This window comes from Motacilla alba, chromosome 3 (genome assembly GCF_015832195.1).
Source record: "Motacilla alba alba isolate MOTALB_02 chromosome 3, Motacilla_alba_V1.0_pri, whole genome shotgun sequence".
In the NCBI taxonomy this organism is placed as follows: domain Eukaryota; kingdom Metazoa; phylum Chordata; class Aves; order Passeriformes; family Motacillidae; genus Motacilla; species Motacilla alba.
Window position 1 is genome coordinate 44,524,991 of NC_052018.1, and position 18,809 is coordinate 44,543,799.

The 18,809-nt window shown below is 38.4% G+C and overlaps 1 protein-coding gene across 2 annotated transcripts in view; it reads right to left on the reverse strand.

Annotated features, from left to right (window-relative positions):
* The window catches only part of PDSS2 (decaprenyl diphosphate synthase subunit 2), a 110,281-nt gene that overhangs the window by 55,691 nt on the left and 35,781 nt on the right, over nucleotides 1–18,809 (reverse strand). For both annotated transcript variants that reach the window (XM_038131519.1, XM_038131518.1), the window contains exon 2: nucleotides 8,562–8,693. In XM_038131519.1, coding sequence (XP_037987447.1) covers nucleotides 8,562–8,693 — 132 coding nt within the window. The remainder of the gene's footprint in view (nucleotides 1–8,561; nucleotides 8,694–18,809) is intronic.

Genomic DNA, 18,809 nt, shown 5'->3' on the forward strand with positions numbered 1-18,809 from the left:
GAAAGCAGGGCTTTGTTGCTCCCACAGCTGCTCCTGACTCACTGCAGAATTCCACCAGTGATGCTCTGGTTTTGTATGCAATGCTGCACATCGTGGCAGTCCAGTTTTCACTTCACAAGCAGTGGGAGAAGATGCTCCAAGAAAAGGGAGGGCTGGACAGACAGACAGGGGCACCATTACAATTTTTCCAAGGTAAGCCATCCCTACCATGCTTTCTCTGATAGTGAAAATTACTTCATTTTTAAAATGGAAACCAAACGCACTTAGTGATGTACATGCTGAGTTTACCTCGCTCAGCTCTCTAGTGCTATAAAGACTTATTTTGAACAAGATTTGAGCTATATCTCCGAGCAGGCTTTGATCAGCTCTAATGCAGAGCCTTTTATTTATCCTACAATGTAAGGAGAAGATCTTTTCTTGTTCAACATATAATTGCTGTATTTGCACATGCTAAGTATGCTGAAAACAATAAAAGTTAATGAAGAAAAGTACTGGTTGTAATGAATTAGTAATATTGTTAGATTTGTATTTGGAGTTGATTTTATTGTTGTGGATGGAAGATGATCAATAGGAATATGTAATCAAGTTGTATGTGCTTTTCATCTCCTGAGACTCATCTTGTAAATGAGATGATGAATCTCACAGGATTTATCCTGGAGAGAAAAAAACTAAATAGAATAATTTAGAATAACTGCTTGGTTTTCCTCTCCCTAAAAGCTATGGGAAAGCTACTGAGGACTGGGAGACAAAATTACATATTTCTTTAAGATCATAAAGGACATCACTGCTCATATTTTGACATACTTTTCCCATTATCTTTCAAACAATTTTGTCAAGAGCATTGTACTTCTTAATGTACTTAGATATTGAATATTTTAGGACCATGCATTTTCTCTACCAGTTAATTAGCTAAGCTTCCAAAGTACTTGCTAGTTGGGATACTGTACCTTTGCTGAAAGCCAGCCTTCCAGAAGATAGAAATAAGAACAGTAAGTCCCAAAGGAAATCATTTTCATGATAAAGAGTCCTAATGTGCCCCAGTAAAGGTGAGGATTGATTGTTATGGCCTATTGTTACTATAATTAGAAGTCAAACACCAATTAGCAGTTCCATTAATAAGATTAATCTCTGCAATATCTGCAGCTGAGACCCAGGGCTTGTGTGCAATAAGCCAGTGTGAATTTAAAGTGCAACAGCTACACTGTACTAAAACTCCCATCACACAAAAGATAACACCTCTGCTTTCTTTGAGTTTTGAGTTCCTACATAGACTATTGGTCTTACTACATTTTTCTCATTTAATACTTCTTGTTTTGTTTAAACATGTTCTACCACGATTTAGCAGTCATTGATGGGGATAGGTGCAATGGAGCATGAGGTCTCCCAAACTTTGGTTCACAGCCACTCCCTCTGCATTGCACCAGGTCAAGGCAAACTTAATTTAGTTTCCATTACTAGTAAACCCAGAAAAGTAGTAATGGAAAAAAAAAATCCTACTTCTTACAAATATGAAAGTACTATTCACACAATAAAAATCTATTGTAGTGTTAGGAATCATTTTTTAACTTAAAAATACGAAGGTAAGAAACAGTCAAATCCAATCTCTGAAGTTAACACCCTACACAGGTCAGAGTACAGAAACTGAAAGAAGGGCAAGATCTGAAATGAGGTGAAGAGTCAAAATACACTTGTGCTCTTTGTATTTTTGTAGGCACTGAAATAATAATTTGTATGGTCTTTCTTTGGTTTTATTTCATTTGTGCTTTACCTTGTACAATAACTCTCAAAGAGATTTTATCCACAGATATACCTACACCATGCAAGGTAAAAAGAAGGCTTTTGTAAAATTTAATAGCAAACAGGTCAAAGCAACCTTTAAGTGTCATTTACACTCTAGGAATACAGTAAACCTCACCTCCTTCACCAAAATTTACTCATGTTTCCCATGGCTAATTAGCCAGGAGGCTTTGTAATGGATTTGCTTTTTCCTTTCTTTCTTTTAAATGGGGATTATCTAATTTCTTTCCATAGATGCCATAGAGAAACACATCTAGATTAATGTGGAGACACATTCCAGTTGGAAAGCATTTAAACAACTATTTAAAATTACAAATATCTTTACACTTGTCTACAGTAGGAAGAATCTGCGGACAAAACTTCATAGGTGAGCTGAGCAAGTGAAGATACAACTTAGAGAGTAAAAGACCTGCTTTCCCAGAGAGCATTGACCTGTTCCTAAAGCAGAAGGCAGCCCTTTGCTGCTGGAGCCATCTACTCTGACTGGAGATGTGAGTCACCGGAGCATTAGTGTCTCTCAGCTGTTTGGCTGCATTCACAAGAACAGGACAGAAGCTACTTGCCAATAACTGGAGCTCTCAGGGAATGCAGAGCCAAAGGTGCATATCCTCATGCAGTATTTATTCTGGTTTTCACTCAACACGGAACACCTTCTACATCTTCTCAATTTCCAGAGAAGGTGTGCTCACACCTCATATGCTGTTATGTTAAATACATAAAGCAGAGTACTACCATTTCAGATCCTTCTCACCCACAAAATCCCAGTCCTACAGCAGTCCAGGCCACAGGCATAAGTAAAGTCAACCAACAAATGTTCATTTGTGCATATTTTTGCAGACTGCAAGTCTCAAAAGCATATTATAATCAGCATATTACCTCTGAGCTTTTGACTACACTAGTCCATATTTATCTTTGCAGACTGGAGTCATCCAAGGACCATCATTCACATAAGCTTGGATTCCCTGGAGGCAGCCTGAGTGCTCCTCATGCATTCAGCGATTAAAGACTGCTCTAACAAGCACAGCACCACCTCTGTTACAGCTGCCATGGCATGGGTTTTGGAGAAGAACAGATAGAGCTGCAGATGGTGAGCTGTCACCTGTGAGAAATAGAAGAGCTTCCCAGTGTCCCCATTAATACACAGCAATTTGTCCCTAATACGCAGCGGCATATCCCTAAGACAGACAAGACCTTTACATTTGTGTTCTTGAAGCAGGCCATTTCTCACAGTCACCATTTCTAATTCTGAAAATCTTGGGATGGAAAGTTCTTTGGATACTTCAGCTGACAAATCAGCATAAAGACACCGAACAGGCTAAATTATGCCAACATCAGTGTGGCCTCTTGTGAGCTCCATAGTCACGAATGCACACCAGTGACGCTATTAGACACAGCGCTGGCGCTACAGGCTGGGGGTATAATGCTCACTCATCTGTTTAAAACACATCTTGATTATCACCTTGGGAAGAAGACTCTGTTCTTGAAAGACCTGACCTTCATGAAGAAAGCTAGATGAGTCTGACCTCATTGCTGACTGCTTTCAGAAGGACGTGGGTCTATAGACCTCCTGATATTCCTTCCAACTTGAATTATCCTGTGAACCTAGATGTACTATCAGCATCATCTGGTTAACCCTAAAGGAGGTTAATGGAAGGTCAAACTTTCTTTGAAGATGGCAAAAAGCTCTTTGGAATACAGGAAAGGAAATTAGGTTAAGGCAAAGCTTTGTTTCCATAGCTAGCAAGAAGGTGGGAGAAAGCTAGATAGAACTGCAGAGTGACAGAGCAGTATGTCCTCTGTCCTTACAGTCCTTAGAAAGACACCTATCCCCTCTGACTTCTTTGTAATCAAAGAAATATTCAGAGAAAAAGAAACCTAAGGGTGAATAAATCCTCTGGTTAAGATCTGGATTTAAGTTTTACGTGTTCCTTGGAGTAGGTTAGAATAAGATTACTGTGATATGGCCACAATGACAAAGAGCATGTGAAATCACTCTGTGACCCCTGTGTGTGTGTGCACCTCAAAAAAAGGATACTCAGGACAACTTAGTATTAGAACATGACAAGAAAAAGACCCACCACCACAACAAGGAGTTGGCATCTGTTGCCAACTTACTATTAAATTGGGCTTTCATTGGAATTGGCATAAATTCTGTTCCAAAATAATTACTAAAACACTAAGGAAGAGGTATCTATGTCCATGATTCCTGTCCCTCCAGTATTGCCACCACTCTTCCAAGCAGCAGGAAGGATTATGATTCAGAGACAAGTTTATCCAGTGAGTACCTTCTTGTAGTAAAGCATGTTCAGCTTGCAAAGTGATGAGTCCTGGAACTGTAAAGGTCAGCTGCATCATCCTGAGAGGAAGGTGCAAGGACAGAGTCCAGTATCGATAGTCCAAATCCAGCAATCTGCTGGATTTGGCAGGTTTTAGTACAGAACTGAAATAGTACTTCCTATACTCCAATTTCAATACTCCATATTGATTAAAAGGTCTTTGCTTGTCAATGGCCATAGGATCCACCAGTGTGGATGCCCAGGCAGATTAGACTGAAAAAGGGATTGCTTTAAATCTCTGACAAGCATCCAAGGAAATCTGCAGAGCTGACTCAATGGATGTCAATACTAGGGGGTATTTTTAAAATTGGCACTAATAGGGGAAAAAAAAAACCAAAAGAAAAAAGGCAAAACAGAGAGAAGAAAATAACTTGTTGTGCCAGAGCCAAGGATGCTGAGGGCTGAAGAGATGGCCCAAGTTTGTTTTTTCGTGTCACTTGCATTTTAAGCTGCAATACAAAAGCTATGTCAGGCATTCATTACTCAATATAAAGCCAAGGAGATCCCTCAGTCCCCAGGCAGCAGTGTCTGGCAGTGCCAGACGTGAACAGAAAAAGATACCCCTTCGGGTACTTTGAGAGAGGGCCCAAGCCAGTCTTGGTATCTTCAACTGTGAGAATGTAGCTCCACCATGAAGCATAAAGCCGTCAGTGTTCAGAAACCACATGACCCTGGAGTTTCAATTACAAACCTCACTTCCAGCAGCAAAGTAAAATAACAGCAAGCTGCATACTTCACTATCCAAGTGAGCTTTGCTCTGAGAGAAGGCAATGCAGTTTCAGACTCAGGTATAATCACCAGTTAGGAAATGGATCTCAAAGCCCTCATGAAGCTCTAGCCTCCTGTGTCACATCTGAGGTACTCTCTGATACTATTAGCATGATAAATTACGGTTATTTTGATTCTGCCTAAACCCAAATGTGAGTTCTGCTTTCTCTTTAGCACAGGAGTAAGGACTTTCAAGGGAATATGGGATGCATGCTTTGCTTGAGCACAGGCAATGACATCAACTCTTACATGATACTGTTTGCATACTCGGTAGTCAGCATTACAATTGATCCTTATATTTGCAATGCTTCTGTAGGCAAGAAAATATTTTCTTTAAAGCTAAGAGACCAGAAGAAAGGTTTTAATCTAGGAAATCTGTCCAGCAGCTGAAATTGAGCTGTTTATCATGCTGCTACTTCTCTTCATCCTCTTTTGGGATCACTGGTGCTGAGCTGGAAGCAAAGCCAGGTTCTTTTCCTCGCCAATAGGAATAAAGTCAGGTTGCTGCCAACACGATAGGGAGGTGGCTGTACAGCATAAAGCATGCCAGGCAGGCTTTTATAACACTTCCTCCCTTATCTTCAGCATGGCTCATAAGGCAACCAGCAGTTACTATGATACCCTTGCACACAATGACCCCCACGGCCCCAGATTAATGCAGGCGGATCATGACTCTTGCAAATTATGAAGTGCTAAAGCTGAAGGCAATGCTGGCCAGAGGCTGCACCATTTAACTACACTAGTCCTGCTCCTGTAACTAGCTAAATTGTAATCCTCATTATTCTGGAAAAGATTGTTCTCTGGTAGCAGGCATTGGTTTTGTTCCATTGTGTACCAGTGAAAAACAGATGCCAGCTAGGAAGCTAGATTCTCTATTTTTATACATTTAGGTCAATTGTCCTTTGAATTGACGTATCTAGAGAACAAGAAAATAGAATAATTTTTTTTTCTATTCAAAATTCAGCTCTCAGTATCTTTCTGTTTTAATTTTTGTATTGCTTTATTGTGATTTAAGAATATGAAACAGTGAGAAGAGGCCATGCAGGATGTGCCAGATTCCAGGATGAAAAGATCCACCATGGCTTTTTTGTGTTTTTTTTTTCAAGTTAAATGGTTATCACAGTGCTACATTTTCCTGGTCACAGATTGTACATTTAGTGTAGTACCAGTTACAGAGGACTGATGTAACCTGGCTATCTACTGCAGGACTGAATATTTAAATACAGCACAAGAACTGGTTCCAACACAAACACTGGGAAAAGAAAGACTGGGCTGGTGCAGTTGCTGACAAGTACTGGAACAACTAAGCTCATGCTCAGATTTCAGAAATGCAATTAATTAATCACTGCTAAGTATCCTAAAATCAAGTCAGCCATATCCCAGCTAACAGTCCACAATATAATGTTCACAGCACGTAAGTATCAGGCAGTGAAGATGCTCATTACAGTGCCAGAAAAAATATTTCCAGCAAAACATTACATATAAAGATGAAGTAATTATATGGCATGGCAACAAAAAGAGCTGTATAGATTACAGCTGAGCTGAAAATCTGTGAGAATCTATTTCCAAAAAATACTATCCAAAGCTGGAGACATATAAGGAATAAAGGATTAAGCATATTTCTTCCTTACTTCATATTACTGAGGGATATACTTTTCCTTTGATATTTATGTCAAATATACACAAACCATATATAATTACATTGCAACCATGACAGCAGACAAAAATGCACTAATGGAAAACAACATCCTTTTGTTCGCCTTCAGGAGAGGGCAGTTTGTAAAACACTGCTTGTAATACATGTTAAAAATATCACAAAAAACCTTTCAGATCACAACTTTACAAGTTGCCTATTCTCCTAGCTATATACAATGGAGAAACAGAAATCAGAAATTAGACTCACATTTAAATAAGTGTAGTTGGAAAAGTACCTTAAATAAAGACAGAACTCCAAAGTCAAAGCCTACAGTGACTTCAGTAGGGGGTAAGAACTGACCATTATGAGACAAAATGAAAAAATGCAGCAGCATATTTGCTTGTATTTACACCAGGCTGCAGGACTTGAAGTGTCATTGAAAACCCATTCAAATTAACAACTCCACAGTCATCACTTTTGCAGACAGTAATGAACCTGAAGTGAACCTGTGTGGGCGTATTCAAAACTGCTTTGTTTTTGGCGTACCTTTGTAACTCTGAACTAGATATTATAATGGCTATTGACTTGCTCAAACTTAGATTATTAGGCTAGATTTTCAGCTGGTTGAACTGGCATCATTCCAATGATGTCCATTTACACCAAATGGCTCATTATTAATTCAAGGTCTTATTTGCTCCTTAATGAATACTTCCACTAGTCACCTTCCCAACGGCAGCTTTAAATGCTCAAACTTTACCTCCATGGTCAGAATCATCATACTCAAGAACTTAGTTATCAAAAAAATAATGCTTTTTCTCTCCTTTTATGAGGCATACTTAAGGTAAACTTTTTTAATCATTTACAAAACAAACTAAAATACCTCCTGTGCCATAATTAACTTACTAGAATTATGCTTTCATACAGCATCATTTGCATATAAATATAAAAATTTTACAACCCTAAGGGGACATTATGGATGAAACAAAATAAGAATGGAATTAAACAGCCAAAAGGACAACACAGCTTTCCATAACAAGCCTGCTTTACAGCCTTGTTCTTTTTCTTACTTATTTCTGCCTGTACTAATTCATATATATTTTTCTTCACTGCTATTTTAAGACACTACATATATTTTAAATTTTTACCTGTTTGGTCTTTCCAGTTCTATGATACTACCTCTGCATTTTGAAACCAGGATGAGAACATGTCACTAAGCCTGTGCATCTTCCTTTAGTGTATTACAGAGGTCAGAAACACAATTAACAAAAAACAAAATAGTCTTGTTTCCTCAACCAAGCAACACACAATTTTTCAAAATTCAAAGTCTACAACTTTTCAACAGATCTCATGACTTACTTCAATGGAACAGTTCACTATCAAATATACAAAGGACAGCAACCACTGATTTTCATTACTGGTGTTACCAGACAAAGAAATTTAGTTTAAAAGCTTACAAAATATTTAGGAACTCAATGAATATCTCAGTGAGAGTCTAAGGAACCATAATGGCAGGCTCAGTAAATCTGCTGTGACATGTGGGAGGTAAAAACTTTATTCTACACTGCTGCTGCATGGGAAAACACCCTCCAAAGAGGCTATACAAAAACTTCTGTGCTCAGTGAGACCAACTGACGTCCCACAAGGCTAGCATTTCACTCGGAAATTTCTAGTAAACAGGTGTACCCAAATAACATTGGAGGAAATCAAAATGAAAATAGTCTATTTAAAAATCTTTTCTAACATTGTTTTTTTTTAATTCTGAGTACCTCTTAATTTAAACTTTCAACTAACTTTCTTGACCCAAATGTTTTAAATTTTGTTGTGCCCCTAACCCACAATTAGACACAATAAGAGTTACACAAAGAGTAGGAAATTATTTTCACTGTAGAAAGCCTACAATATACTTGAGGAACAAAGCTTTGTGATTAGGTAATCATTGATTTTCTTTATCAGGTGAACAGGCCACTTAGGATGCTTTGATACCACCAAGAAATTGCCCATCAAATATACTTTAGCATACATACCTGGAATAAATTCCACTGACCATGTCGTGCTGGAAAGAGAGCTCTGCTGTGCTGGGTCCAGCAGCTTTGGAAATAAGCAGTACGACCAAACCTCGCATCTGTAAATTGTTTCGGCTGTCGTACACAAAACCCCTAAAACAGAAGAAGGAAAAAAAAAGACATATTTTTACAATCCATGTTCACTGGTTGTACCAAAGTGGAAAAAAAGACTTAGACCTCAGGCTGCCATCCATTTATCATGTCTTTAATATTCATGTTAGCAGGGAAATAAGTTGCAATTATGAATCATGATCTTTTGTCATCCTTTACCTGACACTTACAATGAAATCCTACTGCTGCAGAGAAAACAAAGTATTTAGGATTGAGTTAAATCTTGATTATTTTCAAGGAGCAGCATGTCTCTTGCATTTCACGTCATGCACAAGTCAGGTGTACCCAGTGAGCCTGGCAGCTCAGGATACAACACGCTCACAGCAACCCTGTCCAGAACAACATAAAAAGCAGTAGAAGGGAGATTTTATACAACTTCCCAAAGCAGAATTTTTTTTTAGTTCAGCCCATCAGTACTTCCCAGCCACTCAAACCCACGAAAGATTGCACTGCTCAGATCTCTGCTCAAGGGCACACTACTGTGGTCATGCGGCATGCACCTTTATTTTGTTTACTGGCTACAGGTAGTGAAGGATTTTAAGGAGGAGGGGGACAGCTGCTTGCCTTCAGCATTCTGTGAATCTGTAACCTGCACATTTCTATTCTCACCAAACACACAAATATATAATTTGTTTCTTACCATGCTCCAATATACAGTTAATAGAATGCAGCCAAGGCAGTTATACACTTAAAACTATAGATTTCCGAAGTCAGAGCCACAATGAACATTAGGCTATGCAGGAAAAAGACAGAAAATACATATAATGAATAATACATAGTGTGTATGCATCCTGTACACAGAATTCATAATTGTTTGTGGTGGTGTAAGTACTTCTCTGGCTTGAACTTCAGTTGACCACATTACTCATAACCACAGAAGTTATATAGATGATGCAACTGAATTAAAATATATTTCCTCAACACTATTTAAAACTCCATAATTTTAAAGAAAAGTGGTTTTAGGAAAAAATTGGTTTTTTCCACATATGTATATGGTAAAATCAGAGTGCATTACTAAAGGCAGGGATATAGTGAGAAATGAATAATGTTTAAATAAAATAGCAAATTATAGTGATACTCTGAACAATCAGAATACTTCGCTTTTTCATGCCCAGTGCTCTACAGCTTGTCAAGCGACAGGATGTTACAAAAGTAGACATAAAAAGTGCTCATCACAGGAACATGGAGCACTGGCCTTTAAACAAACCACTGCCTGGACAGACACTAGAAGTGAAGCACTTTCACCTGATCAGGACCAGGTAAGAAACAGAAGAAAATGAGCTGTATTGAAAATACTTAGTCTGTAGCAATAGCAAAAGCAAGTTTTATGGGCTGTTCAGGGGGTTTCCAACACCACTCGCAATGAATACCTTACATTCTTAGTAGGAAACTATTCACGAAAAGTGCAGCTGGGGGGGTGGGGGGGGGGGGGGGTGGGAAGAACAGAATATAAAAATCAAGTAATAAGGAGCAATATGTCTATCATTGCTACACCTAATCATACAGCCTCGATGTTACATATGGTTTGGATGTAATTTTAGACAGGATTTTCTATGAATTACTAACCAGTAGTCAAAGTTTAACTCCGTTTTCAAAACATGTTGTGTTACTGACATGTAACATATCCACACTAAAGCAAACCGCATTAGACTTGAAACAAATAAAGCCTCCGGTGATCATCCTTTAGACACTAGAAACTACTGCAGCTACTTGACATGGCTTCAGAGGTCACATTCACATTCTGAATTAAGCTCCCCAGAGATACCCTGCACAAGTAACAGCAACACAAAAGTCTTCCAGATGGTGCAATTAGTCTTGATGGGTATGTGGCAGGAGACAGGTGCCTCCAGGGAAAAAAAGTGAACTAAAAGAAACCCAAGTGAAATTGCGCACACAGAAAAAGATACATCAAGCTGACAGTCTTTTGGAAAACCTCTGCTGAACAACACAAGCGCACGTATTGGGTACCCAAAAAAACACCCTCAATCATTAGCACAATTTTGCTTCCTCTTAAGTTTACAGGCTGGGTATCTGCGAATGACATACTTCATCCTCGGGTGTCTGCATACCAGAAAAAGGTAGGAAAGTCAAACACCTCTAGGATTCCGTTTCGGAAATCAGAATTCGGGGGAGGGAAAGGCATTTACTCCAGATATTATCCGTGTGACAGAGTAACCCAGTTGAAAACTGTCAGATTCACAGTTTTAAATACAGCACAGTGTTCACAAAAAAAAATAATTTCCATCCTACAGCACAGGGGGGAAGCGCCTGGCTGCGACACATGCGCGGTGCGACACCGCACACGCACAGGGGACTCACACCGCCCACTCGCGCGGTGACACCGGCTAATGGCTAATGTGCTGCAAATTACACCTCCTACTACCAGCGCCCGTCTGCGGCACAGAACAAATCAAGCAGACGTTTCACCCAGTGCTTTGTGTATTGCCCCACATGTGCAGCTATTTCAGTAGGATTGTTACACTTTTTATGAAAACAAAAATCTGCTATGCATTGCAAGCGTCATTTGTATTTAAATATTTAAATGCCACAAAGATGATTAAATTATTTGCATGAGACAAAAGCACGTCCCCAGCACTTTTTTCACTATGTTAAACTGTGAATTTAAACAATAGAGAGGAAACATGGAAATTGTAACAGTTACCATAAGGAAGAGCTGGACTTAGGGATAGTTTCATGGTACCAAAAGGCAGCAAAAAAGCTCCTGCACAGGCACTGTAAAGTCAACTGACTCTGCAAGTGGGTGTAGCAGAAGAGACCATGGGTACTAGTGCTAATTCAAATTGAATTATGAAGAATGTAGAACAAATTTCCCAGCAAAACTGACGTGATAAGGTATTTTGGGAGGAACAAAAGGGGGTTTTTTAATGTTTAGCTAAACGTTTTTAGTATTTCCCAAAAGTTCTGCTCATGACCCAAGCAAGCAGGAGCTGCGAGGCTTGCAGCCCTTTCATCAGTTACCCTACAGGAGCCCCTCCACTCCTTCCCGGGCGTGTTTGGTGGCCACAGGACTGCTGGTAGGGGCTGAGGTAGACAGATCACTGTTCTCACTACCTTTGGTGATTTTTACCCTTCCTTTCCATGCATTCTATTGAAGGTGTCCCACCGACAAGATGAATCGTTTTGTTTCAGGCCATACACAAGCCCCGTGTAGTTAACAAGGGGAAGGAAAACAGAGAGGAATTCCATTCCCCTATCTTCCCTGTTCAGCTGTCAAACAAAAGGAGGGGGGGGAAAAATTATCTGTCCACACAGCTCTAATAAAAAGCAGCTGGGAAAGTCTATAACACAACCAAAATCAATTACACTGATGAAGAAGATTTATAAGCACAGGATAGTGTCATTGAAAGCCCAGGCTAGTTTTAGGCTGAATTACAAACTATTCTGAAAAAGAAACCCCTCAATTCAAACTGACAATCCCAGATGTGACAATATAAACAGAGTTTTCAGTCTGTAACATCTCAGGAAAGTACCTTCCATTTTGCTCAATATAGAAGGCTTATCAGGATGCACTCACAGTTACAGGTGCAGGTACCTTTTAAAAATAACACAACCCATTTTGTCGAAATTAATTATAACAGACAATTCTATAGCTATCACTAGAGGTAAGGAATGGAGCTACTTGGCAAGATTCTTGGCTTCCTTATTAGAAATGCAATACCAGCCTCAGGGCTTTTATCCAATTTGCTATATTAATGACTTGTCAGAAGTAAATAAGAGAAAACTCTCTGACATACTCATTTTTTAAATGGATGTTAAACCACTGTATTATTGATGTGCATATCTGAATCATAGGATTCACCATCTGACCACATGATCACGCTCAAATATGAATATATTTAAACACTGAGAGCATTCAAAGTTATACATTTGGTATATGCTAACAGCAATCTATAGCAATTTGTTTTCACCTGCTACTCAAGTTTCAAGTATTTATTAAACATCCTTCTGCATATCTCTCCAGAACACATTAAAAACCCTGACCCATTCCAACTTCCACAGCCAGATCTGTAGAGGAGAATCAGCCTTGTCATGACATGTGCTTTCACCATGATTCAGAAAGGGAAAGGAGACACACTTACTTCATATGGAGAGAAGAGCATTGAAAAATGGGATTCAAATTAAATACACAGCTGACAGGAAATTGTAGAAGGGGGGATGCTCTGCCACCCACATGCCATCTCAACTCAAATGCCCACTAGAGCTTGCAGCTGAGAATGTGTGTTTTAGAAACTTATTCTTGGGTTTGGACAACTAAGCATCTCTCTGCATATGGAAAATGAGTATTGAGGTTTGGGAAATTTCCTTACCTGAAAAACAGGCTTGTGAAAAATGGGATGGGGATCATCATCATCATAACTGCCTGGTAATTAAAGAGTTTATCTAGTAAGGGCAGACCTGTGCAGTGAGTCTCACCAGGCTTGGAGGAATTGATGTTCCCATCCCACATTGCAGGAATATGCTCTTAGACCAGGTTACAAGGGAGTCTTTAACAGCTCCCCTGCTCCACCCGCACCTGAGAAATAAGGGGTCTCACCCCATCAGCTTTGTGAAGCCAATCACAAAGGAACATAAGATTTCCCAGACAAAATACCAAACAAAACTCTGGTGTGAAGAAGACAGGAACCTGTCTCTGCACTTTTCACCCAAAAGCAAAAAAAGTAAAAAGGTAATTTAGAAGTGTGGCTTTCACTTATGACACAAGAAAACCTTTTACTAACTTCAACTGTTATGTGGTGTGAAGATTGGAGAGTTAAAAGTAAGCCAAAACAGTAACTTAGTCATGTGAAAACAAGAATGGTTGTGGTTCTGTGAGGAAGTACTTGCCTGAAATTTATGGGCTCATAGCTACATATCTACAGGCAGAGTCACCGAAAAACTGTTGTATCTGTGCTTTCACTTGGCTACTCTTAGACTTAGGTGTACTTGGGAATGAATTGAAACCAAGGTCTTCAGTAAAAATAACACGCCTCAAAATGCTCAGATCCACAACAGCTGCAGCATTTTTTGGGATGCAAAGAACTGTAACAATTTGGGTTCCTTTTCTTCCATTTATGAAGTCTCAGACACCTACTCAGCTGGAGAGAGTGACTAAAGATCATTTAAAATACAGCTTGTACAAAATTCAGGTGTTCAAGAGTCCCAGAAATCCACATAAGAGTACGTCTTTAAAATATTATATATATTTTTCACAAACTGAACAGAAACATAACAAAGGTGGTCCCTGTTACTTCATCTTGGAAGAAGGTTGCGACAGCATAGCTTCTAGAACAGAAAGCTCCTAGAGGAAAACTCCTAGGGTCCTTTGCAACTCAAGTGACTCCAACTGCTCAATTTTCATAGGGTATTGCTTACAAGGAGAAATATTTCTTAAATAATGGAGAAAATTCCATCCAAAGTTTCATCACGCTATTGTTTATTACATGTGATCTTCACAGGGACCGGGAGCGTGGAAAACTGCAGTGCCAGGCAGGAGGCAGGAGGCACACAGAATTTGGTGTCAATTGCATCATTCCTACAAGTAATTTATCACAAGATAAAGTCTTGCACATAGCTTTTTCAAGAATCTCAAGGAAAAGCCACAGCACCCTTCAAGATTGGAAGAGAGACTGATCTCTTTTTGGAACTGCTACATGCACTCATTTCTTCAGGCTTTAGTAACTATCCCAAATATTGCACTACTTTCAAGAAGAAAATTGCAACAGCTTCTAAAACACAACAATGATCACAAAAGATGAAGCCTTCCAGAAAACTATAAAAATCAGAAGGTAAAATAAAATTGTGGAGATTAAAATGGGCAAAATTCCACAAAACTCAAATCTTATTCTTAAGTTTAAGAAACTACAGGCTTTTGATCAGGCACACAAAAAAAAAAATTATACATACTCGGCCGTGGTAACTTGGAGTTAATTGTAACTGAGAACTTGTAGCTCCTAGAAATCAATACAGGCTTCGAATTCTTGAAATAAAAAACCACAAAGTTTTCCCTGGAGTCTGTAGAACCCTATTTAGACACTTGTATTAGTCTACCATTGAGTGCTGCAAGGTTTATTTGATTTCCCAAAAAGGCAGAGGTTATTTGAATCATTCCCCCATGAAGATCAGCTACATAGATGCACATTATTTACAGGGATTTTGATGCACTTATTTCCTTTAGGGTAGGATATTCCTTAGGATCAATGGGACAAGTTACTTTTAAAAACAAAACCAATAAACAAACAAACAAAACAATCAACTCAAAACACAAACCAAACAAAAAAGCCCAAAACCAAACAAACAAAAAACCCCAACAAAAACAAAAAAGCCCACACTTAAACAACTCCCATTTTTCTGCAAAACTTATGACCAGATGAAGACAAAGAGGAAAAATATTTTCTTGGTGAAAAGAAGATAACCAAAAAGAAGATAACTGTTCCAACAGGAACAGTTTGACACTTGAAAAAGTGTAAAAACAGTTTGACACTGCATGAAAAAGTCTGTTTTGAGGTGGCATGGTCATCTAAGATCTCAAAAATACCTACTGTGGACACTGCAAAACCACACTGTAAAAATAAAAGCCAGCTATAATCACACATTTGTCTCAAAGACATTGATTATTCAGTAAAAAAATATTTACTACTATTATTAGTTTAAGTAATTCTACCCTACACCCATGAGATCCTATGAGTGGTAGAGGCAGGGCAAAAAAGACCACTTTAAGAATTACAATAAAGGCACCACACAGGAAACAAACCACCAAAATGTATTTTTAAACCAACTGCCAGTCTCTGCTGTTTTTCCTGGTCAGGGACTTGATTTGAAATGTGATGTGGATAGCAGGCAAGCTAACATCAAAAAATGCAGTTAGTATCTGAGTGCAATTACTTTGACCAGGAGTAGCTTGCAGGTCTGGCACCCTTATTTTTCTAACCACAAATACTTAGACAGAAGCATAAGTTTTGTATGTCTGATTTCTCCATCAATATTTGGTTTATTTAAACTTTGTGGGAGGTCTAACACCCCACTGCCAACCAGTACCAACAGGTGGACTCAAGCACAAGATTACTTTTCTGGGAACAGGCTCTCTCAGATGCAGGAATAATCTGCTAAGTGAAAGGAATAAAAATATTTTGGAAGAGTTCAGTGAATGACAGAAAGATGATTGGCTTCAGAAGGCTAATGAATTCAGACACCTCTGGAAGTTCAGTGTCACTTCAGCAATTGTAGAGCCTGTCATAAAAATGTATTTTGCATTAAGTAAACTTTACTAGGAAAATGTAACAATGAAATAGGTCAACTCTGGGCCATTATCTCAGACTGAAAATGCTCACTGCTTGTTTTACAAATGGATGAAATATAAAAAGGCAAAAATGTTAGGCTATGTACTGCCATGACAGAATGATATTAAAAGTTCCTTTAACCTTTCATACTGAGTAAAATTTCTAGATACAACTTCATTGATTTTCAGCATTATTCAGATGAATTAATTACTAATATTTCTTCCCTAAAAAGACTGAAGGCTCTTTACTACGAGTGAGAAAGAGGTTCCAAATTTTGTGCTTCAATCGATTGTTCTCCCTTTAAGTAGCTCAAGCCAAACACATGCCAAGAGTGCCATAAACAAAAAAAGCTTTCTTCTAGATAAAAATAGAAATTAGATGGTTGAAACCCAACCAACATCATTACTCCAAATGCAGCACCTCTAGAGTGTCACTAACCTTGTAGAGTTAGGTGGTTATATGCAGCAGAAGCCTTTTGTAAGCTGGTGGGGGGAAAAAACCACCTTAAAACATAGTGGATGATTAGCACAAAGTGCAAGGCAGCAATATGAACATGTAGTCTCAAATGAGGAAAAAAACCAAACACTCCCAGACTCTATGACAAGAGTATATACTTCTAAGTACTATACCTAAGGGTTTTTCAACAGTTTAAAGTAATCAAAGCAAACTTTTTTTAAAAACCCATTTCAAGCCAAGAGTGGAGACCACAGACACACTTAGACTGTAACTCTTAACAGTATTATCTGCATTTGCTGTTTTTCTCTAGACTTCTGATTCCAGACAGTCTTTCTTTTTCAGTGAGAGCCAAGTGACCAACTCTGATAATTGAGATGAATCTGGGATTTTACTTAAGGTTAAGAAATATTTTCAATGTGACCTCCACCCAAATTCTGCATTTGTCACTCCACTGTGTCAGTATCACAACTGGGCTTGTTGATCTGAACTAAAACCCCTCCTTTTACAAAGATCAACCTAAAACCCAACAAGTATCTGTCACCTTTTTGTGGATGATTGCCAAGCATCAAATAAGCTCATGAAGTTACCAGCAGCATGCTTTAAATTGCTCAAGTCTTGAAAGAAGATACAGAGCAAAAATACTGGAAGTATTTTACAGCAAAACAATTGTTAGGAAATATAAATCACTAGAAAACTTTAGATATTTTCGATTCTCTTTTTCCTCAGAAAATGCAAGACTTTAGAAGGCCTGCGATTTTAAGCAAACACTTGTGGGTTTGGAAATGCTGGTTTCCATGGCAACCAGTAAGGTCTTCTTTATATAGCATTATAAACAGATGGTAAAGACCAGTCATGTTTGCTTCTTTGCCAACATATCAATAGAACTGGTGTACTACTCTACCTCTTGTATTAGAGTTATTAAGTAACTTGGGTATTTGAGCAACAAAATCTACAAATCAGACTTGCTCAACTACTATGGGTTTTTTCCATAAACACATGAAGACTCTCAACAGTAAAGTCACTGTAGTCTATACAGGCAGATTTCTTTGGCAAAGCTTTTTATAAATGTTTTCTCAGCACTCGCCACATAGGGTACATTACTACCACAAATATGAATCTGACAGGGATTAAAATAATGAATTCAAAGAAGAAATAGATATCTGACTGTTTACATCCACTGATATTAAAGTGTACTTCGGAATTGTTGTATTGCATTTGGAATTGTTCAGAGAAGATATAGTGAGCTGTAAACTCATCTTCATTATGTCATAGTAAGTAGAGGTCATTCTTGCAGGTGATCTGTAAAAGAAAGAAAATATCTTTGCATTTAAATCTTTCAGTTATAGCCATGGCACATGCTATACAAGTGGTTTCTTTTCCACAGATGGTTGGTAGTATCAAGAGAATTTGATTTGGTACAGCATTCAATTTGGTACCTCTCTGGAAAAGTCTGAAGTACCAATTGCTGGCAGTGCAAGCTAACATAGATTTTGCTACTGAATTCAGCTGATTCCTCCAGTGGTTTAGTTGTTTAATATGTTTTGTGCCAAAAGTGAGGGGAAAAAGAAAAAAGTAGAGGAAAGGTAGAAGCAGAACTCGCATCAGGTTTTTTGACAGCATGTCAGGAATCCAAATCACACATTTCAGGTCAAAGCATCCCCTGTATTCTGACCAGATTAGAAAATATTTTATTACCAAAACACTATAAAAATATCAATATTTCTAATCCAACTTCCTCTGAAATTCATGCCCTTTCCATGAGGGCTGGCACATAAATTCTCTATTGCTTATTTTTGTTAACTACTTTGTGTGAACTTTGTGGTTTGGTGGGTTTTTTTTTCACTGAACAGCAGCATCTCAAGGACAAATGCAGTATCTAAAACCTTATCTTTATAGCCAGCAGAAATTTCCAGGTCCATTCCTCTCTAATCTGCTCCTAATATCACACCAGTTATCACTAATAAGCGAGATTAAAAAAAAATCACCACACAACCCAAAGTTCTCAAAACCCACTCAACTTCATAAAACAACCAATAATACATTTTGGAAATGTGTGAACTACTAAAGATGTGACTATATTTGGCAAAGATCAAGAGGATAACAAGCATTTAGTATGCACAGAGAAGCCAGAAATGTGCTAGGGTAGATGAGAAGTCTTCTTGCACATCAAATGAGACTGCATTAAGCAACAAGTTCTACAGATAGATAATCACACACAATTTTTGTGTTGGTAGTTGTATGTTTTTCTGTTTGGTACCAGGCAAACCATACACAAATACAATCTAACAGTGGGGTCCATTCCACCAAAATTCCAAGAGTTACCAGCAGTGCTTAAGCTGTAGATACCTAACACCACTTAGCATAA